We start from the raw sequence: 27,170 nt of genomic DNA on the forward strand, positions 1-27,170 counted from the left end.
GAAGGGAGACAACTGTGGCGAGGGGGAACACGGACCAGGGAAATGTTGGGATTGGAAAACACCTTTAAGATCATCCACTACAACCCAGATTGCCATATCCACCATGAAACCATGTCCCTAAATGTCACATCTATGAGTTTTAAATAACTCCAGGTGTATTGACTCCACCAGGTCCCCCGCTCAGCCTGTTCCAGTGCTTGACAACCCCTTCCACGAACGAATTTTTCCCAAGACCTAAACTAAACCTCCCCTGGCACAACTTGAGGCCAGCTCTTGTCATGTCACATGTGGAGAAGAGGGCGCCCGCCCCCTGCCCACAGCCTCCTCTCAGGGGTTCTGGAGATCCGCGAGGTCTGCCCTGACCGCCAGCTGAACACCCGCGGCTCCCTCAGCCGCTCCCCATCGGGCTCCAGCCCCTTCCCAGCTTTGCTGCCGTTCTGCGGGCACGGAGGAGGCGCGGGGCCCGTCCCGGAGCGGGGGCAGGGGCCGGGGAGGGAGGGGAGCGGAGCCCCCAGACACTCACTGCGCGCCATGGCCGCCCCCGGCCGCCGCCGCCACTCCCGGGCGCGCCGCGCTGCCACGGCAACGGCGCCGGGCGGCGCTGGGGCGGCGGGGCCGCGCCGCGGCCGCGAGCGGAGCTGCGGGGCTGAGGGGCTGAGGGGTGAGGGGCTGCGGGGGGCAGGGCTGAGGGGCTGAGGGGTGTGGGGCTGAGGGGCTCCGGGGCTGAGGGGCTGCGGGGTGAGGGGCTGAGGGGCTGCGGAGCTGAGGGGCTGTGGGCTGTGGGGCTGAAGGGTGAGGGGCTGAGGGGTGCGGGGCTGAGGGGCTGAGGGCTGCGGAGCTGCGGGGTGCGGGGCTGCGGCGGCTCCGGGCCCCGCGGCTCCCGGCCCTGCCTTCCCTCGGCAGGCGAAGATCGGTGTCTTTTCCTCAGGCATAAATCCCACGTCTCGTCCTTTGCGTGACACTTCTGTCCCCCTCCTGCATATCCGGCAGCTCGCTTGCCTCACGCAGTTTGGCTGAAAGCTTGTTTTCCGTTGTTGGTGGAAGCAGCCTGTTCCGGTGATTCACGCTCTTTTACAATTTTAGAATCGTAGAACAGTTTAGGTTGGAAACGACCTGTAAGATCACCAAGCCCACCCTTTAATCTGACACTGCCAAGTCACCGCTAAACCATGTCCCCAAGCGCCAGGTCTACACCTCCTCCAGATTTTTCTAGGGATGGTGGCTCTGCCGCTTCCCTAAGCAGCCTGTTCCAATTCTGTATCACAACTGGCATCAGATCAAAGTGGTAACATCAGGAAAGTCATTCTGTATTTCCTACCTGTCTTCATTAACCTAAAGGTCTAATCAAGCTGAGAGGGCACCTTCTACTAAACGGAAATTCATCTATAAATTTAAATAAGGCAGTAGGAATTTTTATAATGATCCAATTCATTTATTTAGCCATTTACCGCTGATGTAAATGTGACTCCCCACAGCCTCTCTGCAGCTTTCTATCTATATTGCAGATTAGAGGAGTATGAAGGTGCCATTGAGTTAAGGCTCCTGAGATTTATGGAGATGCTGAGACATAAAGGAGCAGAAGTAGTTAATGCCCTTTGACTCCACAGTATTTGTCCTGGCCTGTCTGACTGGATAAGGAACAACTCCACTCAGAGGACAGCAAGGTTTACACAGATGGTTGGAAGTGGCCCAGGGCCCCTGCACAGAGTCACAGACATTAAAAAAGGGCCACTAATCCTCCTACCTACACATTTATATAAAAATGCAGGCCTCTTCAAATAATAATCATTCACTAGTAATATTATTTTTTTTTTACTTGGGAGCAGAATTGACAATCAAAGTATTAATTTCAAACAAGGAAAAAGATCTTGTTTTCACTATGTACAGTATTTTAAAGCCTGTGTTTACATTGTATAACATTGAAATGCCTATGTTATTTGGTTAAGCTAAAATCAAGGGGGAAGTGTTCTTCCTTTTTTTCAGGTATCCTAGATGATAATTCTGAAGAAAGGAATATAAAATCTGCAATTAATTAGATTACTAAATACTAAGATGAGTGGGTTGACTTGGTAGGATGCCAGGTGCCCACCAGCTATTTTTTTTTCTCACTTCCTAGCCTCAACAGAAGATGAGGAAAAATATTATAAGAAGCTCAGGGATTGAGATAAGGGCAGGGACATCAAGCAACAATTACCATCATGGGCAAAACTGATTCAATTTGGGGAAAGTAATTTAACTTTTTGCCAATTAAACAGACTAGGATAGAGAGACATAATGACAAATCTAAATCCACCCTCCTTTTATTTCTCCTTTCTCTCCAGCTCAGCTTCACTCCAAACCCTTGTTCTTCTATGTCCTGACTTAAGCCACAGTTTGTTTTAATCAGTACTTATATAGGTCCTGTTTGATAAATCTAGTTCAGCTCCAGGACTACTTCCTCAAGCAGGTAACTTCTCACTTATGATGAGCACAAAAGAAGACTTCTCTGTGCACCAGTGACTGAAAAGCTCTCAGAGTATGTTTTTCTCTTGTGAAGAACAGGGGTTTTTTTTGTGACTAGGGGTTAAATTATTCAGGAAGACAGTAAGCAGCATTTTGGAGTATGTGTTTACAACACACTGGTCCTCACCTGGTGGTCTGGCACACAGGGCAAAGTTAGGTGCTGAAGTATATTATTTGCTGTTGTCTTTATTTTCACACAGTTGTTCTTTTTTTTTTTTCTCAAATTATGTACCAAGAGTTTTCAGCAGCACAAGCCTGAAATCCTAGCATGAAGCAATGTACATACCAGAGATAATGTAAAGAGCCACATTATAAACAGGACTGGATATGAGAAGGAAGAAAAAAAATCACCTCTGGCATGCCTGTCCTGAAGAAACTCAGTTTACCATTCAGTTTAATATACAACTTTATTTGTTACATGTGTAAAACAGCACAATATGTATTTCTATGTAATGACAAAAATAAGTTTTATAGCACTATTATTACGGTGTTAGCATTTATAGCATCTATAGCATTATTAATACAGAAGTATTTTGAACATGTCTTGACTTTGTCCATATATACAATCATGTAAGGTGCTCCAAACCCAGAAAATTGATCTCCATGGACAAAGCTGTTGAAATACTGCAGCTTAGAATCTTGGCTGCTGTAAGTCAGCTGATTGATACCCGCTCAGAATTTAAACCTATGTATTTTTATTTATTTCCTATTGAATTACTGGTTTTTTTTAAATATTACTTTTTATTTTATTTTATTTTGCTATGGTGCTAGGTCACGTAGTCACCAGTACAAAACAAGACTTTATGTTTGCACTAAAGTACCAAAAAACCCTCCCCCAAAGAGCACACAATCTATAGAGCAGGATATGAACTCACAAATAAGAAATTCACTGAAATATATGCTATTTCTAATAATAACAATCTCCATTACTGAAAAATACTCTCAAATACAAGAGATAAGAACAAGAACAACTTTACTGATATAGAAATGCCAAAGATGGGGGAAATCAAGGCAGCATGAGAAACCACAAAAAAAAAAAACTATATAAATGAAGTAACAGTTTTGCTCAGTGTATATAAAAATGTGCAAAGAGGTTTACAAAATAGTGCAGCCAATTCCTAAAAATCTAAATAAAAAATCAGATTTTGCAGAACTGGACTAAGTTCTGCAAACTTAGTGGTCACAACTTGTATTCTGTACCGTGTAGTTTATCCCATATGACTTAAAGATGGTAATCTTCGTATGGTTTGGCTTCTGTGAGTAATCCTTTCAGGATAACTACAAACCAGACTTGCTGACAGACCAGGAACATTAAAAATTAAGGAATGGCATCAATATTATCATCTTCCACATGAACATTCCCCTATAAAGTACTATATGATATATACTCAGGAATGACCCTGAAATTCAGCTGAACACAGCTGAAGTAAGAGAGTATAAGACAAGGTGTAAAGATCATATATATTAAAAAAGCAATACATTGTCTGAAAAAATACATGGGGGGGGGGGGTAGAAATCTACAGTTCAGCACTTCTATTTGATTCTTTTTCTATAAATAAGTTGCTATATTAAAGGGGAGTAAATGTTTAATCATTGTGGACAAAACCCCATAAAATTCTAGTTGTTTTCTCTTTTAGTATATGCATCAATTAATCACTAATCAATAAGTGGTTTTATGGTGAGAGAATTATATTACACAGTTATCCTAGGCTTGATACTGTAGTTACCAAAAGCTGCAAATACTCATTACCTCTGAAAGTCTGGATTTACACATTTAGATTGGAAATTTTTTCTTCATTTTTTATCAGAAAAATCCTGGCTTCAATTTTTTATTCAACAACAAGAAACACATGCCTCTTTTGAGAGAAAAAAGATTAGGCATGTCTTTATGTCAATAGGAATATACCAAAGGGAACTGCCAAAGCCAACCAGTCTGATAACTGACTAGATCTTTGTTAATTCAACATTCATGAATATCAAGGAAGGCAGATAATAATAGATCCTGAGCACTTTTTTTTTAGCCCTTGAACTCCAATTGAGAAAATGTCCCAGGAGTTCCCTCATTCCAGATCAGAACAATTCTAATTTACAGTTCATATTTATGAATAGATTATAGCAATTTACTGTAGACCTTTTTTTTCAATCTCAATTGGATTTTTTTTTGATAGCTTACAGTGAACTAATGAGTTTACGGTGAACTCTTCTAGTTTCTAGTTTACTTTGATGACTGCAGAGTAATTACAGTTTTAGACTTTTCTCTCAGAATGGGATTTAAATTTCCAGATTATTATTTCAAGAGATTATTTAAACACTAAATATCTTTATATTCCTTTAGTTTTAAAAGTTATTTTAGTAATGAACCTTTTATGATAGGCATAAAATAGATAACAAAATATTTACATTTCACATAATGATATTTACTCTCAGTTGTTTCTGTATTTTAAATAAAGAAGAGGAATTATTTAACACTTAAAATATTATTCAAGTGCATTAACTATAAGTAAATATGAGGATGAATATTATAAGGACTGTTTTAGTTGAACAATATATCAGTTATCACATGTACTCAGCCATAATCCAAATCCATTATCTTTGATAGTATGTTGTAACAAGGAATTAATATATCAAACATGGGATTACATAATTTTTATTAAAAAAAAAAATTCACAGGAATTACAAAACACTTTTCATTATCAAGATAAGATACTACAGATATAGCACTCCTTGGTGTTACTTCTTTCAGGTAGCCACCAAGAACTGAAGCCCTATTTGACCAGAAGAAAACTAAAGCTAAAACTCATTGTGTTTTGGAGGAAGAATGCTGTCAAGCCTGTTATTTTTTTTTCCCACAGGAACCTGTAACCATGGCCATAAGAAGGTATCCAGGAATTCAATGCTGAAGAGCTGATGAAAATAAATTGGAGGAGGAGGAAAAATTAAAACTGTTATTGAACTAGTTTCAAAATGCAGAGAAGTAACAACTCTGATTTTAAATTTTTACAAAGTGCAAGAGACAAGCATGTTTTGAGCTGTGGAAGGTCCTGTCTTGCAGTAACCTGTGTCAGTCTGTGTTTAGTTTAGCCCTGCCACACAACAAATGCCAAGTTCTCTACTCCATCCTGTTGCACTTGCTTTGGTTAACATTGACAGTGGCTTTCAAACCCAGAGTGAGTTTTCAAGCTCTGGTGTTTCAGCCCTCCCACAGTTCCACCGACTTTAAGAAGTGCCATACATGGCACCCCCAGCTTGGCATGCTGTGAATAGGACATTTTGTCACCATAGGCAAAGGGATCAAATGCCTGCACTCCTTTCTAAAATGCTTTGTTCTCAGGATTAACATCCTCCTTCTAAGAGCTGAAAGAAAGGTTTTCCAGGTTGTGTCTGCAGCTGTGCAGATGCCTTTAGATCTCAGAAGCTGAACTGCACTCAACCAGGAAACTGATGAAGAAGGCTGTTCTATCCACACTATAAGGAACACAAACTGGGCACAGCTCCACTTGGTTCCTTCTTTTAATTTTAACTGTACACAGTAAAGTCATAAAGGAAATAACAGAAACAGGACTGGGATGACCAACTCCAAGTACAAATAAATCAGTGCACTTATTTTAAGGGTTTGAGCTGCAGTGAGTCTTAGAAATGTTTGATAAGCAGAAACTGGAGTGTGAGGATGAGGAAAAAGAATGGGGAATACAAGAATGTCTAAGTGTTTTTCAGATATTCTGGACTGGTTCATGTTGATGCTGCTTCACTGCTTCAGTGGAATGCAACCAGCTCAGAGCAGCACAGCACCTGGTCCTGCTGTTCAGTTCACACTTGGGAAAAGGAAGACTTGTTTTGCCTGTTACTGAAAAACATGCTTTCTCTGGGCTGAAGCACAGCAATTGTTAACAGCTTACACTATTTAGACACTGCTGCCAGACAACAGAAAGAAAATATATAATCCAAATACAATAAAAAAGGAATTGCAGACATAAAAGTGGAGTAATTTGCAGTGAAGACTGGCAAGGGTCCTGTAGCTAAACCTTCTTTTTATGAAAAGTCCTTTCTGTTCATACCAGAACCTTCCTGGTATGTTTGGACCCTAATACGACTCATTCCCAAAAATATGGAATATGGAATTCTTTCTAAACTTAAACATGTACTTACCAATTTTTCTTTATTTTTTATTATATTCTGTGGGGGGAAAAAAGAATAATACATTTTTGTATGTCTTGATTTAAATCACAGTTTCTTAAAATTATTATATATTATCAATAGGTCCTGTTTGACAAATTCAGCTAAACTGCAGGACTACTTGTTTAAGCAGGTAACTTCTCACTTGTGATGAGCAAAAAAGAGGCATTCTCTGTATACCTGCTGCTGGAAAGCTCTGAGTGTGTTTTTCTCTGGTGAAAAACAGCTTTGCTATGACTCAGGGCCAAGCTATTTAGGAAGAGGGAAAGCAGCACTTGGGGCATGTGCTTGCAGCACACTGGTCCTGACCTTTGATAAACCTGACCTTTGGTCCTGGTGTCTTTGGTAAAACCACAGTTTTAGGGACTAGAGACATAGCAACAAACTGATACATTATCTGTCAAAAAATGGGACTGTCATTGCACTGGGGCTGTCCAAGTTGTGCCTTGCTGTTTCTGACTTCCAACGTAACCAATTCTGAGGCTGAGGTCTGCCAGATTGTCTTGGTGCCTTGGCATACACTGATCTCCTGAATCCTGACAGTTTCAGAAACAAAAAAGATCCTCTTGAGCTTTACTTTCAGCCCATAAAAATTCAGATAAGCACAAACCTTTTAGTCTTAGAAGTATTTTGTATTCTACACATTTAGAAATTTGGTGGTGCAAAAAAAGGTGGAAGAATGGTAATTCATAAATCCAGCACATCCATACTTGCTTTCGGCATGAAGGCACATGTGTGAGCTAATGGTGCATTGGAGAGGCCAAATTATATCAATTCTGTAGTCCCTAGATGTTGGTGATGTGGCAAGCATCATAACTAGCTGGGTTTTATTTTTTCCTGTTAAAAAAAAGGCTAGGTCTGGGAGTGGATTTCAGTGCAAGGCTTGAAAATGCACCTCTGGAATCTTAAATTACACTGTTGAACTGTGTCTGCATCATGTTATGGCATATTAGGTTTACCTCCTTTTTCTGCTACAACATTTCTTGCACATTATGAAAATACAGGTTTTTGAATTAACAGAAAGTTTCTATGAATACAAATCAGTAACTGGAAAAGCCAAACGCATCAGTAACTTCAGATCTCTCCTTCTATCTTCTGACAGGGGAACAACAGGAGGAATCTCCTTCCTCTTCTTAATATAAAATTTCTAAATTCCTCCATTCATCACATGACACTGGAACCTCTTACCAAAACTTAGTTGTTTTGAAAAACGTATCGAGAGTGAAGAAAGATGGCACAGCAGCATCCTGGGACAAAAGAACTGTGAAATTAAAATGCAAAATCTGTAATGGATTGAAGGCTACATTTGTCCCCATTTGACCATATACTGCTCTTATTAGGATCATTAAGACACATGGATATACATCCAAGGAAAGAATTTGGTCCTCAGATGTGACTTAGTAAAAATATTATGTTGGAAATAAAGAAATTCTATACTTACAAACTAAAATAATCAGCAACAAAGTGGCAGACAGTCCTCCCAGAAAATACCTGAGAACATAATACCCAGAAAGGTTAAAAAAAAACAAGGGCTGCATATTGGGTTAAAAGAGGTGAAGCCTGGGTGGGAGGAGGAGGAAGGGTTTTTGCAGGTGAACCCTCTGAACTCTGGTAGGTGAACTGTAATTTGAAACTTTAAATTATGTAAACTATTGAAGATTATCTTCTGGAAAGAAAGACCTCAGCATTCAGACTGAGAGAAAAACACACTTAGAAAGGCATGGATCCATTCTGATTCTTCTCAGCCTGCCAAAACCCCTGTCAAAGCACACTTGGCAAAGTAGCTTTCATATCTGCATACATATTTCTTATTTTTGTGCCTATCTATATAGCACAGATATTTGCCTGCATTGACTATCATGTAAAAATACATTTTCACAGTAAGTTACATATAACTTCGAAAATTTTTTCAAAGTTAATTTTGAAAACCTTAATTTTTTATTCACCAGCTGAAATGAAGCAAGCACTCATGTCAGAAACAGAAAATAAAAGAAATAAAAATTACCTTGTACATACTGAAATGATTAAACACATGATCAGTGCAACCATATGAGAAACGACATTTTTCACTGTCCTGGATTCTAAAATAAAAATCAGGAAAATAATGGGTTTTAATGAAAGTAAATATATTACAGGAGGTGTTTGCAAAGGCTACCTTCAGCCTGTGAGACCAGTCTCTTCAGTTGCTTTTAAAGAGAACTTGCCTGGAGTGATTCAAAGCAGAAACCTAATTTTCATGCTCTGGGTGTTTCTCAGGAGTCTTTTTCCCCCACAACTACAGAAACACTGTGCCCTCCATGCTCTCAGAAAACAAGCCTTTCTGCATAATTGCCTGTTTCAGTTTTTGCTCCCATGCCCTTTCTTCCATTTTCCTTTTCACTCCTCTTTTTTTTTTCTGAAAAATGGGCGAGGGAAAGATGTGAGCAGGGGGTATTAATCAAATACCATTTTTATGATCTTGTTATTCTTAATAATTTATTTAAAATATATGCTTTAGTAAATAAATTCCATTCTGGAAGGGGCTAGATCCATATTTTTAAAGTATTTTCACTTCATTCTAAAAATGAGGCATGCCAGAAGAAGAACATAACATACCTGCATTGCTCCAATTTTCTTCATTTGCATTTATCATAAATGAAGAGAAGGATTTTGAAGCACAGAGTGGTTCCTCAAAATGAAGAAACTCACCATCTTTGGTGAGAAATGCTCCACTAGATGCTGGAATCTGCCTTTGTGACACATGGTTATTATATTCAGAAGAAAAGTCTGAATCACCTACAAGAAATGCACATATAACTGAGATTGCACAAAAGAAGAGCTCTGAGACTTTGTATTAATGAATTTAGGAATTAATTACTGAATCACAGGAGAAGTTGCAAATTGTTATGGGTAGGGAATTGGTGGATTCAAATGTATGCAGGAGAAAATATGCAGAGTAAAGACAAAACTGCATAGAGCATAACAGATAAAGCTATTGAAAGAGCCAGGTGAAAGCATACAATATTAATTACACCAGAATAAACATTCCTGGTGATGACTTTGCATTCAAATTCAGTCAAAAAATGACTTTTTGGCACAGAGATCTTTGCAGACTCATACTCAGTTTTAATGGCCAGAGCTCTGTTTATCCCTTAGAGTTCTGTATTTCTTTCTACGCTTTACCTGCACACCTTGACAGACATCACCTGCATAACTTCCAGAAAGAGATACCCAATTCACACTAAACACAGACTGCAATGTTGTATCTTGATTACCAGGTACCTGACCAGGGCTTACCAATATCACCGTGACTGGCTTCTAGTTTACTGCATCCATCAGGCCAAGGCTCCTCTACATGGGAGAAATCCATCCTGCTGGGGATGGTGGAGCTGAGCCATGAGCTGGAGGCACTGAGATTGAACAAGCTGTCAAGAGAGCGACGGATTTTCTTCCTTCGCCTGAACACACTAGAAAGAAAAGATATGTTGCCAAGGAATAGAGCTAATTATTCTTGTTGAGCATGGACAGAGCTCTAAAGCTTGCAGAAATGATATGAAAGAACCAGGTTCTGGGTGCTGCTCCCAGCCCTGTTCTTGACCCTGGGCATGTCACCAGGAGTGGCAGCTGCACACCACAACATGTCAGGGAATGTATCAACAGCAAGGCTGATCATGCTGTTGTGATACTGGGTACTGTGGTACCAAATGACATCACAGCTACTGCTCTCTGATAGTACTGTGAGTGCTACCTGTGATTTTCACTGCTCTATCCTATTTGGGGTAGTCTAAATCCATTGAATTCCAGTTTTTTTTAACTACATTTTACATACCTTTTTAAATTGTTGGTCTTCTGAATCATGAGATGTTTTTCCCTGAGTAAGAATGCCAGGACCAGACCTTTTTATTTATATATATATATATATATATATATATATATATATATATATATATATATATATATATGTATGTGTGTGTCTGTTTTAGACAAAGACATTTTTATATACATACATTTTTCTTAGTCATCAGAGTAACACCCCATTGGCAAAATGAGCTGTAGCTCTCTTATTTTCCTTTACTGGACACAATTTCAATTATAGCAACAAATCATAGCACTAAAGAGTTTTTAGGTAGTAAGATGTGACTGAAAATCAGGTAATTTCATTTATTGCACTCAAGCAATTGAGATGTTCCCAATCAGAAGTAATGCCAGTCTTATGCCAAGCAAAATGTAGACAGACACAAAGACACCTCCAGATACACCTCTAGATAAGGCCAGAGATGTGGAGGCAACTGCCAACATGGAGTAAAATCTGCACATAGCTCACTTACCGAAATAAATTCTCTTTATATGTAACACTTGTGTGGGATGGTGTCAGTGTTATGTTGCCCTCTTCATCAGACAGAAAACTGTCTTCTCTCAAAACATAATAACCATTAGAAAGCAGTCGAGGGCTGCGGCGGCATGTAGGAAGGGAGCCTGTCAGAGGATTTGTGTAGCCCTCATAGGCAGGATCATCATCCAAAAAGGCACAAGCACAACTGAAAAGGAGAAATGACAAGCCTCTAATTTAGAGAAGGTCTGGACAGAGCAAACCCATGATTTAATAGTAATGAATTTACATTTCAAGCTGATGGGGACTGGTAATGACATAATTTAAAATATGTGGCTGTAATGATATTACTCTGTACTAGGGGGTTTCAGCCAGCTGATGTGTGCGTCACACGTTCCAGAGCTTCAGATTACAGGAGGGATACATGCCAGGGGAGCATTTCCTGAAGCATGGAGCCAGCTTGAGCTCAGAAGTGCTCAGTGTATTTCTGTGGCAGTGCTCTTGGCCAAGGAGTCCTACCAGACCTACAATGACCTGGAGCCATCCAGGCATTCCAGTATGTGGCTTCTCTGAGTTCCTCTACATGGCAGAATCTGGGTGCCCCTGAGCCAGGCAGGATTTACTTGTTTTTTGATAAACTACCTATACTTGGTGAAGATTTAAGAATCTGTGACTTCTAATTCTCAGAAATCCTAGAATGCCATGCAGCTGGAACAACATGGGATAAAGCCCACACATTGTGATAGCTCCATCCAGCACTGAAACACAATTGACTTTGCAGTTAAATACAGCACAGAAAAATATACTCTCTGGTGTTCAAATAGAAGGGAGTAGTGACAGAGGTGAAAAGATCTAAAAGTTGTAGACATTCTACTTAGTTTAACTAAAATTTAATTTATGGTTATACCTTTCCTCTTAACACCTATGAGTTAAAAATTGCCGTGTAGTGACATCATGGAAAGAAAGGAAGACACCAGACTGATTTAGTGTCTGACCTGTGTTTGAGTGAGAGGTTTAACTGAAACCCCATATGGCATGTCACAGAGAGATACCATAATTTCAGTGTAGGGAAAAGCAGATTCAAGAGATTGCAAAGCCAGTGTTTCCAACTTCCACAGCAGTACTTCTGAACTTCCATTTAGAGCAGTAATTAAATTATTAGCACTACATTTCTCAATGGCCCAAAAGGACTTTTACGCCAAAACAAAAATAAAATTAAGTATATGTAACTTTCCTTTATACCTTGGAAAAATATGTCTTGAGGGGCTGTGTCTATGCTCTTCATTAAATGGTGTTGAATCTGCAGAGGCAAAGGTGAAATAAAAAGGAATTGTTATATTCACTGACAGGTAGTTTGTGCATACCAGAAAGATAAAAAAAAAAACAAAACAAAAAAAAAAAAAAAAACTAAAAAGGAAAAAGGAAATTAAGGGAATAATTAGAGGAGACAAAACATATTAAGGAATTGGGGAAAGACTTAGTGTTTATAGGAAACTCATCTCAACCAGGACAACAGAGAATCAGAGCCAACAGAAATCAGATACTTCTACTCTGCCCAGATAACAGACTTGAGAGAAATAATTATTGACACAAATACAATAACTGCAGTAATGTTAAAGTGTTTTCCCAGAAATCTTCTTCATGTCAAATCTAGAACCTGAACTGGCACTAGATACAGAGTAAAATGGAAGGCCATCATTACCACTACATTATATTTTTCAGATGAAAATTGCATAGTACAATGAGCATAGGAATTGCTACAGTGACAAATATTTGACAGTAATATTGTGGCAGGAGACTAAGGAAATAGGATTTGTCTGGATTACCGTGGCTCAAGTGTGCAAAGTGCTGCTAGATGTTCCTCACCTGACAGAATCAATGTTATGAAATGTGAGCAAGGGTTATGCATAGGGAGAATTTATGTCTATTACATGAAAAGATAAAATATATGATCTTTCCCTATATTACTTTGTCTCTCCTGAATCCTTAGAGCTTCAGACTTACAACCCTGTTAGTAAATGCCCATTCTTAACCTCTGAGAGGAGATAGGGCTAAGAGAATTTTATATTTTTATGTTCAGTTATGAGCTAAGGCAAAGCAAAGACAGGAAGGTCAGGGTTTCCTCTTTGGTAATCTTGTTTAACCTCCTTGGGGGCTCAGCTGTCAGTCACAGGCTGGGTGTGAAGGCTGACTCAGCCTTGGGACCAGGCAAGGTGATGAAAAAAAGAGAAGTAAAACATTCAGGGTGTTTTTTACAAATCAGTCCCATTACCCTGGTCCCATAAATACTGGCTCTCCTACCCTTTGGAAAAGAAAAAATTACTTTGTCATGAATTAATTATGCTCTAAAGGCTGCAAAAATAACTTGAGAAGGAGAAAATGGAAAGAATTTGGTGGAAGGTACAGAGAGATCAAGAAGCATCAGTCAGAACGCCACAGAGCAAGTTGTACAAACAGTGGGACCAGTGGTATATTTCATAGTTTAACATGTATTAGAGCTATTTTAACATACAACTACCTCCTGAAATAATTTCTCTTATTTTAGGCAAAATCATGATTTTTAAATGTGTAAAAAGTCTTATATTCAAAACCAAGAAATGCATTCAAATCTAGAAGAAGATACAGGAAGGAGTCAACAAGCAGTTTGTAGATCTGGATATAAACTAAAACAAAAAAAATCCTAAGTCGTATCAGTCAAAAAAGATCCCCTCCACAAGGTATTTATTTTTATTAAAACTCTGACAAATGTATCCAAATTTATTTGCTACTGGAGTTGATGCAATATGTTATGTGCCATACACATTGAAAAGGACTGTTTCATATACCCTAGGGTAACAGGGAATATAGATTATCATACTTTATTTTGTCTTGTTTGAAAATCAGATGTGTAAGATAGTATCAGCAATATAGATCAAATTATTAGTTATAATGTATTCTCACTTAGGCAAAAGTAACTGGTTCTATGGAAAAATTTGTTTGAAAAGGATATATAGAAGTATATGTCAGGATCAGTTATATTTATCACAATTCCTTTATAACCTAAGAGTGAAACTTTCCAGTAACTGAAACCCACAGCACAGCTGTATTACATGCAATTCTTTCAGTTATGATAATAAAATGTAGCAACATCTAATAAAGAATAACTTTTAGGAGTGGCATTTTTCCTATGGGGTAGTGCTTTCACTAGAAAGTGTTGACACATACTGATCACAGTGACAGAACAAACCACAGTCCTTCTGTTCCTCATTTGAATTCTCTCATAACTTTGCAAGGTATGTCTCTGCAGGATGTTTATTTGCCATTCTCCAGAGAAATAAAATTTAAGATAAAATAGAGTATATTCATCTATTTATAAAGGAAAGTGAGCAATATACACATGCAGATATACTACTGGGAAGGCAAGGCATTTCCCTCTTTTCAAGAACAGTTAATAAGCAGCTGTAACTTGATTTTAAACTATTTTAAGTAACGATAAGATCAAGCTTCTGTGAACAGTCATAGAACAGGCAGTCCAACAGATTTGTTTGCTGACCGTGATCAGGAAAATTTTTGGCTCATGCATAATGAAGAGAGTTCTTGAAAATAATTTAATCAATAATGGAGAAAACATGGAAACATTATGTTGTAGACAATGCTGCACAGTGTTCTGCTTTTGTTTAATATTCAGGCCTATTTCTGTGCTATTAATAGCGTGAGAAGCTATAGTAATGACATGACAAAACAAAGCTTCTCAACCACCACTGTACAATGGAGCAGTGGTATTGTATCTGTAATCCACGAAATGTGCCATCAACACAGCATGTCTAAACTATGAGAAAAAGCCAACAGCTCTATGAAATCTCACTGAAAGTGAATCTGAGGTGAATGTGGCAACATTTTATGTCAAGAATCCAAATAGAAACTTAAGGCAACAACCCCCATTGGATTTCAAAACACACAAAAGTTTATGTTGTAATATAAACAAAAAGTAATTATCCAAACCAGTCAGTTTTAACTGTCTTTCCCTTCAAAAATTAGTGTCTAAGCCAATGATGCCTTCCATGTACAATCTAAATATTTACATTAGTACCTACCAACATATAATGCTAACTATTGAAATAGCTGAAAGCCAGGCAACCAGTTTTACTCTATTTTATCGAACAAACAAAAGTGTCTACAAAGAGTTTTATTTGTTCACACATATCCGTTGTTTTTTGAAGAGCAGTTTTGGCTTTTCTCCCTGCAGGTAATGGCAGCAACGTTTACAAACCCACAAAACGTCCTGAAGAACAGCACAGAAATTAATCCAAAGCTTAGCTATTCCTCAGCTGACAAATCTATTAAGAGATAAATAAGTCTAAAATCCTTCAAACCTGGAAAATCCATTTCACAATTAACACATGCGTGCCAAAACGTTCTCTTCAGCCCGAGTGCCCGTGGGACGGCTGGTGGGGGCTGTTCCTTGAGCCGCTTCCCGGGAGAGCTCAGCCCCGGCCCTTGGCACGGGCAGCTCGGGCGAGCCCCTGTTTCCTTTTGAAAACAGCCCGTGCAATCAGCGGCACCGGGCCCCAGTGAGGTCACGCTTCCTGCAAAGCAGCCTCGCATCAGAGGCATTGGTTCTGAAGAGCAAAGCGAAGATAAAGATTAGCCCAGCGGAGGCTCCTGCCGGCCGTGGTGAAAGAGAAGAACCGCTACAAATAGCGTCTTGCTCCAATGATCGTACAGAGAACAAAGACAGAACATTTTCTCGTCAGTGACACAGAGTTTTGTTTCTGATTTGCTTTTCTGCCTGGCACAGAAAACTTTCAAGTTTTGTAGACAAATCATTCAGTTTGTACTTGTGAGCCTGACAGGCTTTGATGTAAGAAAATGATCCAGTTACCAAAAAAAAAAAAAAAAAAAAAAAAAAAAAAAACCACCAAACCAAAAAAACACCAACCAACAATACATTCTGCAAAAGCACTATTGTACAGAAGATACATTCGGTCAGAGTTCAGAGCTACGTTTCACAGCTGAAAACATTACTGCAAATATATGCCATGCAATGTTAATATAAATTCCATAGAAGGGAGAAAGGAATAAAGCCATTTGTAAACATAGTCATTGCTGCATGCTAAATGTTTCATACTCTTGTACTCTATCCATTCATCATACCTTAAAGTATAAAAAATAAAGTCAAATCCACATAAGAGAAATGGAGCCTGAATAAGATATCCTGGCAATCAAAGGATTTGGCTACAGAACTATTACATACAAAAGTAATATAAATCAGCTTCTTGACACTGAATTGTACAGCCTTAGGGGGTAACACTACATCCCCAAATAGATAAAATAATCTAGTAGCTTTCTTTCCTGATGTCTATACGTATCACTGACAAAAAAATGAAACCATAAATCTAGTAAAATATGATTGATTTTATGATACTTTGTGGGTTTTTTCCCCTTGGAGAAGGAAAAATACTTCCACTGATAAAAAGAATGCAAAAACTTCATCTCCCAGAAAAGGAAACAAAAATAGGAATTAGGCAATTAGGATGTTGCAAAATGCCTTCTGTTTGTGAGTTAAACTAAAATGAACATTTTATGATCCTTTTGGTCAAACATGAAAATAGGGAGATAGTCCATCTTCACATCAGTTCTTTTAATTTATTGGAATTATGTCAATGAGGAAATTATGTCCAGCACTATTTCCATGGATGCATGGGCTTCATCACATCAGCATTTCCCTGGCCACCCTGCCTCTCTACAGGCAATGAATTTAAATTCCCAATGATCTTTAAAACTAGGTCACTTACAGAAGAATTTCTGTACACACAGGAATTTACTCCTTGGGCATATTTTTTGTTTCTTTTCTTACTCTTTTCAACAGGAAGCAGTTAATTCCAAGCTTGAACTGCTTTTCTGAAGGACATTGGCATTTCATGTTTGTCTATATAGTTAAAATATATTTTGTCTATATCATATTCAGGCTTGGAGATGTTTTCTTTTTTAATCACTGCTATTTGTATCCGAAATGCAGTGTTCCACAAGCTTTTGATGCATAAACTTCGTGCATTGGTGAATATTTTATAGGTGAGTGCTTGACTATAGTTAATACACACACACACAAGGGTTTATATACAGCTTTTTTTTTCTTCACCCTGTAACTCCTCAAATTTCCCACTCCACCACACGCCCCATCTCAACAATAACCAGGTTTCAAATTTTACAAAATGAGTGCACCAATAAGCTTATTTGCAGTCGTTTTATGCCTATGGCACACATTACCATTCAACCCACAAAAGGAAGGAAATTAGAAATTACGATACTAAATACCACCCATTTTTGTAGACTTCTCCCAGGCTCACTCTGCTTTTGATGTAACAGATTGTGCAGGGTCTGACAGCCCAAGAGAGGTGGGGCTGGGGCACCTCCGTGTCTGGGGCCCCACCAGCATTGAGCCTGAGCAGTACCCCGGGAGGGACTTGCAGGGTGCATTTATAACCACGTTACACACACCTGGCAAACAGAGAGAGCACCCCACACCACCAAGAGCCTCATCCTTCTCACCCCTCTGGCTGAACAGTGCAGGGGTCCTCTAGTGAGAATGTGCAGATACACACATCTGTACACATCTCTCCAGCAGCTGGGCTCAGAACTCTGTCTGCCCGACAGCTGCCCCTACATCCCAGTCTCACCAGTTGCACCCACCCGGACATTGGAGCCCTCAGCCCAGTTGGTGGTGCAGAGCATCCCACACACAGGTAAGGCTGGCTGGGATTCCCCAGGTCCTCAGCAGCCCACAGAGAGACATCCCAGCCCACGGGTGTGCCCTGCCCCAGGCAGCAGCTCCTCCCAGTCCCAAGGAACTCTGGTGTTCACTCGTCTGGGTGAGTTCCATGCCTGGCCACAAGGGCTGAGACTCCTCTGGGACAGCCCTGGGAAAGGCCCAGCAGACAAAGTGTCCCTTCCTCTGAAATCTTAATTCAGGTTCCCACCTGCCTTTGTGCCCCCAGGCTCCTCTGGCTGATCAGAAAGGCTTTTGATGGCTTCTGGAATGGGAATAGCTGGGTGCAGGGAATTCTTTGGGCTCCCCTCCCCACTGTTGTCCCTCTGTGTTCCTCTGTGAGTGTGCAGATGAGCTTTTAGCACAACTCAATGCAACACACAATCTTCAGGAAGGGTATTTTCCTGGTAGAGTGAGTGGCCATGGTGGAGCGAGTCGAGTGCTTATTGATTGAATGTAATTGAGAGTAATGTGATGCTCCTGTAACTCTCTTTGAACCTCCTGGAAACCTGACAACCTTTAATTGTCCATCAGCTTCAGTAAGCACCAAATGAGGCCATTTTTCCTATATCATAGCTCTGTGTCAACATTGCTTATATAGTACTCAAAAGTAAAAAAAATATTCTGAGATATCTGAAAATTAATTGGAAAAAAAATTAAAAATCTAGCAGGGGAAGGGCTGGTCATGAGAATCTCTGAGTAGCCTCACTGGGTCAAAATGAAGGTCTGTGAAACTCTCCTTGCCTGCAGTCTTGCTGCAGGGCAAACTAAGACCTATTTTCATTCACCTTTGTGAATGATAGTGTTTTAAGCTAACTACATTCCTTTATGCAGCAGAAACACTTAGCAATATTTGGAGAATTCTGGTAATTTAAAAATCTCACATACCTAGACATTTTATTCCAATTTCAAGAAAAGGCTGATCTCTCATTGTTAGCATTTCAGTGCAGGTTACAGAATTGCCACATTATATATGACTTTAATAACCTTATCAGGTCAGCTGTATGAACAAAGATTAATTAGTCAGAACAAAGATTAATTTGCCTTGAAGTGGAACAAATCAATTTTTAATGTTATCAGATGGAAATCCCATCACACTTTATCAGAGACTTTCTGAATTTCAGGATTGATTTTTGCCCTCAAATTCATTATTTTAGCTTAATTGTTCCTGCAAAACAGGCAAAAAAGGGCATTTCTTGTTTGCATGGTGGAGTACAATGAATAGACCTGTAAAATTTGGAATTAGCTCTGAGCTTGCTGATACGTCCATACTTAGATCTCAAGAGCTTACCTCCAATAATGCTACATCAGCTACCTCTGTATTATACCATGGACACAGTCCAGATAGACAAAAAATGTTTAAAAAGGATTTAAATCAAGTAAGCCTGTGATGTACAATAATATTTCTCTGTACAAAGCCATGACCATTCTGTGTCATATCTCCTTGCTTCTTGATCATATAGTACCATGGAGAAATTTACTTGGTATCAGAACTTAATGTAGACATGGGAAAATGCCACATCATGATACAAGAGCAGTGTAAAAATAGACATGGGGAAAATACAAGAAATGTTTCCATTAGAATGTGTAACTCTGCCACCCTGCATCTGAAAACACTGCTTTAAAACCTATTTTATCAGAGAAAGAAAACAAAAGGAAGAGGTTCAAATCCATGAACCAAAGCAGAATTTAGTCAAGGTTTCTAATAGAACTCAGGTGAATCCTCATTATCTTCACAAATTTCCTCACAAGATCTGACCATTACTGAACAAGAAGGTAGTAACACTAAAAAAAGCAACAGACACACAGATCCATACTAAAAGCTGCCTGACTGAGTTTTATAAAGGATGACAAAAGTTCATTAGTCAGCACACTGCAGTGTCTGCTGTGACTACAAGTAGCCAGGGCAGAGCCAGCTGTTGGCCAGTTGTGCTCCAGCAGCATCTGATTTGCAGAGAATAGAAATATTAATGCACAGATCACTGGTCTGAGCACAGAATGAGTGGGAACAGGTTTGAGGATATGTATGAATGGGGTACACCCATGGTTTCTCACACGTCATCACACTTCCAGCACACATCTACATGACATGTTCTAGGACACACAGACTGACAGGGAAAGGACAGGGACTAAAGCAGGTAGGACAGCATGGGGACACTGCTGACTCTCAGCTCGAAGTGTTAACACCCATCACTATGTGACCAATCCAGGAATAACCCATAAGACATGGAGAAGACTCAATTGCCCATATTCCTGTCTCCCATGTCACTGTAGTTAGTGCTGGACACAGCACCTGCATAGCAGCCCCTGGGTGCTTAAAAGCTGAACAGGCCACATAGATACACAGGGCTCTAGAGACCTTCTTAGTGCTCTAACTAGACACATAAAATCTCACCTTTGGTTGGGGGTTCTCTTGTGACATTTTGAGTTCCAAAATGAAAATTAATATTCCTCTGGAGGTGGCCATGCACTGCTGCCCACTGTACCTGGGAACCTGTGTGGTTTCTATGACAGCCCTGATGTGATCTGCATGGAACAGATGGAACTGATGTAGGTCTTGTACTGATGTACAGTGAAGACTTTTGGCCAACATATGATTGTAAACAATCATAACACACTTTATATATACTGAAAATCTAGCTGAGAGATGTTGGTCCCACTGGTTCCTGAGACAACATTAGTAGCAAAATACTGATCATTCTGGTATCATGGTCATTTCTATAATAAATCCTACTGAGTGAGGCATAAATGAAGACCAGTAACAACTGAAGTGATACTCTAATAATGTTCTTTAAAATGCTTGTCTTTACACAGCAACCTTACAAGTTATCTCTCTGTAGTCTGACATTGACTGAGTCCCTTTCTGCCTGTATACCAGTATTTAAGTAAAGTCTAAATTTGTGAGGCTTATACTAAGGGTCCACAGGCCTTTCTTGTATTGTTTGCAATTTTTTCAGTCTTGCCCATGTCCAGCTCACATTTCCAGCTAGATCCAAAGTGATGTCCTGGACTTCACTTCAATGGCTAGGGAAAGGCAACAGCACAGACAGCCTCAGTATCCAGTGGAAAACCATGCACAGGAGAGGCAGAGTGGTTTTACAGCCTGGATATTATCCAGCATTGCATAGAGATCAAGGATTTGAATGTGGCCTGCAAGGCAATTAAGGACAGAGAGCATAACTCTGATAGCCTTCCAGGAACCTGCCCATGTGACACCAGCACAGACCCAATGGCCAAGTACCAAGAAACAAGTGACTCCTACCATGAGCATGTGCTCCTGTGAACAAATGCATTGCAGGCATTTTATAGGCAGGGCTGGCCACAAAGGGCTAATCTCACAACCAGCAACCATCCTTCAGTACCCGAGGACACCCAAGTTTTCATGGCACCACAGAGGAAAATATCACACTCGTTTTGCAAAGTGACTGGTATTGCCTGCTGACAGAAGTGATGTGTATTTTTCATTCTAACTCCTGGACTCCACCAGGTTGGACATGTGATTTTTGGACTTCTGTTTTCCTTCAGCACAAGTTGCAAATTCTATCCACTCAGGTCAGCTCTTAGAAATGCAGACCATGAAAATCTTCCCACTGGGATATGTTTGTAAGTCGAGTGCTCTGTTGATCCACCAGAAAGTGTATGCTGCATTTCAGTCTCAGATGGGAATAATCTAGGAAATCAGTGCATAGAGCAGGATATTATTACTACAGCTTTTGTTCAGCACTGCTCTCATCAATGCTTTAAAGAAAAATTCAGTAACATATTTATTGATGTATTCCAATCTACAGAATCTCCTCTAAAACCAAAACACCCTCCAAAACATATGGCTGCAATATGAAAGGCAGAAGTAAGTGACACATTGCACAACACTGTTTCTGAGGCAAAAGCATAATTACACCTCAAGAGGTCTAACATTAATTGCAAAACAATATTCATAGTGTGGTGAATATTCCATGTGCCCCTAAGAAATATCAAATGATACACAGAAAGTGGTTTAGTGAGGCTGCAGCATGACACAGCAGAACTGCCTGCATCCAAAACAGGGAGCTGCTCCCTCCCAGCCTTGCAGAGCATCAGGAGGTACCACTCTGCTGAGCAGCAACTTCTGCCTCAAGGCTTTCCTTTAACCTCATCCAATGCCAATGTTTGCTCTTTCTTCTCTTTCTTTGTGTGGATTTGGGATCCGTTCACTAATGTCAGAACGATCTGCTAAATGCAAATTTCATTACCCACCGGGATTTACCAGGTTTCACTCCTTAGCATTCTCACCTTACTGTACTTCACCCTTAAAATACTGCCAGTAGGAAACCTTACTTCTGCTTTATAGCTTCCTGCAACCTCTCCAGCAATGCAATGAAACAGCACCTGTGGACAAACAGCCAGTTCTCTGAGAGAAACCACTGACAGAATTAAAGGCACTCTGCAAAGAACCAGTGAGCAATTCAGTAAAAAAATGTCCAGTTTCTGTATCTTTCAAAACTAGAAGAAGATGGGGTTGATGTCCCAAACCCACGGGGTTACTATTTTGTATGGTGTCCATGGCAATGAGTGTTAGTGACTTTCTTTTTTTCATACAAGGCCAGATGGTTCAAAACTCATTCACTTTAGGGCATTTACCAGCATCTGTAAAATTTAGGGATTTATAAGTAAAGAGAAGTGTTTGGTGAGATAATGGAAATCTTCACCGAAGGAGGAATGAATTTCTGGAGAGAAGGGAGTTTCTGGGATGAAAGAAAAAGAAAGGCAGAGAAACTGAAGAGAGGGCCATAAGAGCTTGATGTCAGAGCCAAAATAGACCAAGGAAATGGCAGGAGAAGGACAGATGATGACAGAATAGAGCCAGGCCACATCCCAGCTGCCTGTGCAGATGGACAGAGCTGGGCAGAGGTGCTGCTGCACATTTGACAGACTGAGGCTGTGCAGACACCATTTGAATACCTGCACCAGCAGTAATTTTAAATATACCTCTCTACTATAATAAAGGTAAAAACAATGAAATTTTATTCTATTGACTGTCACCTCACAATTGCAATATCTGACATTTAAAATAGTTATTTTATGACCTAACCCAATTGCGCACAAGAAAAAACAAACAGTAAAATAAACAAACTGATGTCTGGGTTTCTTACCATATCTTTCTTTTCCCAGGTGTTTTGATGATTCTCCTAGACCTTTCCTGAACCCTTTCAGTTTTTGGATGGGTTTTCTGAACAGTCAGTTATTTTAATAACAATGTACTGGTGCCAAGTGCAGCGATAATGTCACCTCTCTACTCCTACTCTGTGTTTCCATGTGCATGTGCTTTGCAAAGACTGCATTAGTCTTTTCAGCATCAACAGCACATCATGAGCTCATGCTCAGCTGATTATGAAATCCTCTCTCCCCCCTCTGAGTTTCAGTGAGTCACTGACTGGCAATATAGAATCTCCCATCCATTTGGTTTCCAATTTATGGCCTGTATATTCATGACGAAGCTGAAGATATGCTTCATGACAAGATTAAACACCAAATTGTGTGAGGAGCAGAAATAGTGAAATCTCTTTTCCTGCATCTCTGTCTTGTCATGCTCTGGTGTCTGAAGGAAAATAACCTCTTTCCATCGTGGAGAGGTTGACTCAGTCACCCTTCCCTGTCCAGTTGAGCATTTTAACAGAAAAGCTGGAATAATGTGATGTGTCTCTTTCAGTGTCCTAAGACAGAAATCTTAGGAATAAGTGAAGAAAGGGAAAATGGAAGGCAGAAAGGAAATGCAGCCATTTAGGCCTTGTTTTCCTCAGAGACAAAACTAAATATCAGATATGATTTTGTGCTAAAAGAATATAAAAAATGTCTTGACCTAAATTGCTCCTTGCTGGCTTTATGGTGGAATAGTGTAGCTGAAACAGGGTCCTGGGCCATGGGCAGAGCTAGGGAGGCACTGGGATAGGCAAATCAGGGCCAACAGGGGTGGTGGGTGCCTGTGGGCTACAGCAGGGCAGGGATGGGTATACATGAAATGGCAGCAAAGAAATGGGGACAGTGCCTGGGGCTCCTTATTTTCATAATTGTTTTGACAATAATGCCATGTGCTGCTGGACCACAAGTGGACTTCTGCTGTTCTGAAGTGTGGTAGGAGTCACACATGGAACCTTGCATCAGGTGTCCCTTCCTCTAAGTCTTTAATTTGGCTCCCACCGCCCTGTGTCCCTGTGCTCCTCTGAGCTTGAGGAAATGGGCCTTTGATGGGCTGGTTGCTCCTGGGTTTGTCCTCCTGTGCTCTTTTGTGTGCACAGATGTGCTTTTAGTACATATTAATCAATACAAAGGGCTTGCTGTGCCTCTGCCACCTCCTGCCAGCTTTGCCTCCCTCTCAACAGCCTCTGCAGCGAGGTGATGCTAAGGGTGCCACACACTGCTCTGAGCCCATCCCTCACCATGGCATTACTCAGCCTTCAGTGGTCAAGAGCATCATTCAGTGTACCCATGTACCCAGCTCCATCCTCATGGCCTCTTATCTTCCCCCATTCCCTCTCCTTGGACAGAAGAACCTCCACTTTTCTAATTATCTTAATGCTGCTTATTCATTGCTGCTAAAAGAGAGCTCGTTCCTTACACAACAACCTTCACTATCCTGTACCAAATCCTTTAAATCAAAAATTGCATCAAAACTACACCAAGAGTAGTATGAGATGGAGAATTCAAATGAATGCAATGGCAATTTTACTAAAAAAAAAAGAAATAAAACTTATTTCCTTTCCCTTTCCTTCCCTTCTTTGTTTTCTTATTTTGTTTCCTTTGTTTTTCTTCAAGCCTCCTTCTTTCTTCAGTCTCTTCTGTTTGTCACCACCTTCCAGAAAATGGTAACAAGGGAAAATCTAGGGAGAAAAAAAAAATATCTTAGCAAATAATCTAAAATATTCTACTGAACAGTCTGTCTATAAAGACTCCTCAAGTGGGAGGCAGCCTCCTGGGGACTAAATGAAGCAGATGGATTGACCTTGAACAGCAGCCAAACGCCCACACAGCCACTCGCTCACTCCCCCAGCAGTGGCGTAGGGAAGAGAGAATGGGAAAAACAAAAGTGAGAATCATAGATTCATTGAGGTTGAAAAAGTACTCTGAGACAATTGGGTCCAACATTAACCCAGCACCATTCTGTTCACCACTCACCCATGACCCCCACTGCCACATCCACGTGTTTTTGAACACTTTGAAGACTGGTGATTCCACCACTTCCCTGTGCAGCCTGTTCCAATGCCTGACCACTCTTTCTGTAAAGAATGTTTTCCTAATATCCAATCTAAACATCCCCTGGCACACCTCGAGGCCTTTTCCAAGTCCCATCACTTGTTGCCTAGGGGAGAAGACCAACCCCACCTGGCTACAGTCTCCTCTCAGGGAGTTGTAGAGAGTGATGAGGTCCTCCCTGAGCCTCCTTTTCTCCAGGCTGAACACCCCCAGCTCCCTCAGCTGCTGTTCATCTGATTTCAGACATCAGAAGGGTCTGTGCTCCAGACCCTTCCCCAGCTCCACTGCCACTCTCTGGACACATTCCAGCAGCTCAGTGTATTCTTGCAGTGAGGGGCCCCCAAAACTAAGCATAGGATTCAAGATACAGTCTCACCAGTGCCAAGTACAGAGGGACAATCTAATTCCCTAGTCCTGCTGGCCACACTATTTCTGATACAAACCAGGATGCCATTGATCTCCTTGGCACACTGCTGGCTTGTGTTCAGTCACTGTCAACCAGCACCCCAGAAATGTTTGCAGATCTGCATGATCTAATAATAAATGCAGTTTAATAAACGAAAGCAAAAACCCCTAAACCAAACAACCTAACCCAAAAAACCTCCAAGCAATTCAAAGGCAAGCACTAAGCACTTCCCACCAGCAGACCTATACCACTCCATCTCCCAGCAGTGGTCACCTTGGAAGAAAATGTCCCACCAGTCTTATTCTTCTTCTGTCCCAGATTTTCTTGCTGAGGTCCATGTTTTATGGTATGGAATATACCTTTGGCCAGTTTAGGTCAACTGTGCTAGTTCTGTCCCTCCCAGTCTCTTGCCCACCCCTTACCTACTTACTGGGGAAGATGAGTGGGAAAAAAAATAGTGAGCCCTGACACTGTGGAAATGTTATTCAGCAGCATCCACCACCCTGGTGTGTTATCAACATCACCATCAGTCATTATCCCCGTCCTTGTCCAGTGACACGTGCACAGATGTTGCTCCCTTAGTCTGTGGGGCATCCCCCAAACATCCATACAAATCAAATGAATTAATTTGGCCCTTGACTTGTGCTCCAACCAGTAGCTTTCCACATCAGATGGTTTTGCACAGTGCAACAGGAAACATTAGTAAACTGAGCATATTGCCTTTCACTTTCTGCTATTTATTATACTTTTGGGCTTGAGCCACCTCCTCAGATGATGCTCTGAAATCTCTGCCTCCTGGCTCAATGGTGACCTCTTTCAGCATTCAAGGGCAGTGGGAGTCCTCATCTGAGCCCACTGTGTGATCAGTCCCACCTCCTTATTCCATGAACCTTCAGTTGCATTATGTGTAGAGGTGCCCCGTCCTGTGAACATCTGGTACATCTCAGACCCTTGACACCCTCAGCTGCAGAACCCTAGAGGTCAACCTTGGATCTTTACAGGTTTTCTGCCAGAGGTTCCACGTGAGAACAGAGCATGTTTCTCACAGCTGGTACTCTCTGGACAGGTCCCAGGGCTACCATACAAACTGTCCTGTCTGTCCTGCTGCTGTTTAGTGACCTTGTCTGGACACCAGGTGCCCCCCAAAGCTACTCTGTCACTGCCCTTCCCAAATGGACAGGGGAGAGTAAATGTAACAAAAGGTTTCTAGGGCAAGAGGAGAGGTCATTCCTAAGGATCACTCACCAGTTACCATCAGAGGTAAAACACTGTCACTGATGGCCTGAGCACTGGCCACTGGTGGATCTCAGTTGGCTTTGGCTCTGGTGGACATTGGGGAAGCCTCTGGCAGCTCCTCGCAGAAACTCCCCACTACTAAGGTCTTGCCACACAAACTCAATACACTGAAAAAAGCTCTTAAAGGTCACTTAATGGAAAGGAGTCACAAGCTGACTATGATCCAGAATGTGCAGTTTCCAGAAATACACTATGCCTTTTTATTAATTGGTGGAAACTTGACATTTGTTTTACTGATCACATCCATGGTGATGTGATGATGCTGATCTTGCCATTACAAGCTTGGGAACATCTGTCCTGGAGAAGAAAAGGAAAGACTCCATGAAATTGTTCCCTGAGCACTGGGATGGCAGCAATGCAGGGGCTAAATGCCAGACTTGGCTCATGGTCATTGCCTTTATCATAGGTCTTTCAGGCAGAGCAGAACACAGTGATAAGCAGCACAGCAGTCACCACAAGACTGGGTGTCACAGGGACAGCAGTGGGCTGTTTCACCAGCTGCCAAGCACCCA

General features: G+C 40.7%; 2 protein-coding genes and 1 long non-coding RNA gene across 13 annotated transcripts in view; 1 reads left to right on the forward strand and 2 right to left on the reverse strand.

The window, feature by feature from the left end:
- DNAAF11 (dynein axonemal assembly factor 11) overlaps positions 1-605 on the reverse strand; it is a 34,281-nt gene extending 33,676 nt beyond the window's left edge. Inside the window, exon 1 of the mRNA XM_031504108.3 lies at positions 524-605. Within this exon, the coding sequence (XP_031359968.1) occupies positions 524-533 (10 nt within the window). The 5' untranslated portion in view covers positions 534-605. The remainder of the gene's footprint in view (positions 1-523) is intronic.
- LOC110477001 (uncharacterized) lies at positions 351-6,478 on the forward strand. 5 transcript variants are annotated; one of them, XR_014953457.1, is made up of 2 exons: positions 351-661; positions 904-6,478. It is a non-coding gene; the product is annotated as an uncharacterized LOC110477001 (long non-coding RNA). The 5 variants fall into 5 exon arrangements; XR_014953455.1 differs by having other exon boundaries at positions 929-6,478; XR_014953454.1 differs by having other exon boundaries at positions 351-653; positions 929-6,478.
- TMEM71 (transmembrane protein 71) lies at positions 2,891-15,860 on the reverse strand. 7 transcript variants are annotated; one of them, XM_077781989.2, is made up of 10 exons: positions 15,337-15,859; positions 12,227-12,284; positions 10,983-11,192; positions 9,952-10,121; positions 9,271-9,450; positions 8,681-8,756; positions 8,117-8,166; positions 7,864-7,936; positions 6,649-6,675; positions 2,891-5,406 (listed from the first exon to the last, which is right to left on the reverse strand). In XM_077781989.2, coding segments are annotated over exons 1-9 (1,059 nt in total). In that variant the 5' UTR covers positions 15,578-15,859; the 3' UTR covers positions 2,891-5,406; positions 6,649-6,674. The 7 variants fall into 7 exon arrangements, 6 of the variants coding, with proteins under 6 accessions (XP_077638115.1, XP_021398046.2, XP_077638116.1 ...); XR_014953453.1 differs by having other exon boundaries at positions 5,270-5,406; positions 6,649-7,512; XM_021542371.4 differs by lacking the exon at positions 6,649-6,675 and having other exon boundaries at positions 15,337-15,860.
- Between the last annotated feature and the right edge of the window lie 11,310 nt (positions 15,861-27,170).

Source organism: Lonchura striata, chromosome 2, assembly GCF_050655825.1.
Source record: "Lonchura striata isolate lonStrDom1 chromosome 2, ASM5065582v1, whole genome shotgun sequence".
NCBI lineage: Eukaryota > Metazoa > Chordata > Aves > Passeriformes > Estrildidae > Lonchura > Lonchura striata.

Bases quoted from the DNA above. Each gene is read 5' to 3' on its own strand.
- TMEM71 (XM_021542371.4), bottom strand. From the start codon at position 15,577: ATGCCTCTGATGCGAGGCTGCTTTGCAGGAAGCGTGACCTCACTGGGG. The intron at 8,167-8,680 runs GTAATTTTTATT...TTATGTTCTCAG, and splicing joins ATCATTTCAGTATGTACAAG to GTATTTTCTGGGAGGACTGT. The intron at 7,937-8,116 runs GTAAGTATAGAA...TTAATTTCACAG, and splicing joins GTTGCTGATTATTTTAGTTT to TTCTTTTGTCCCAGGATGCT.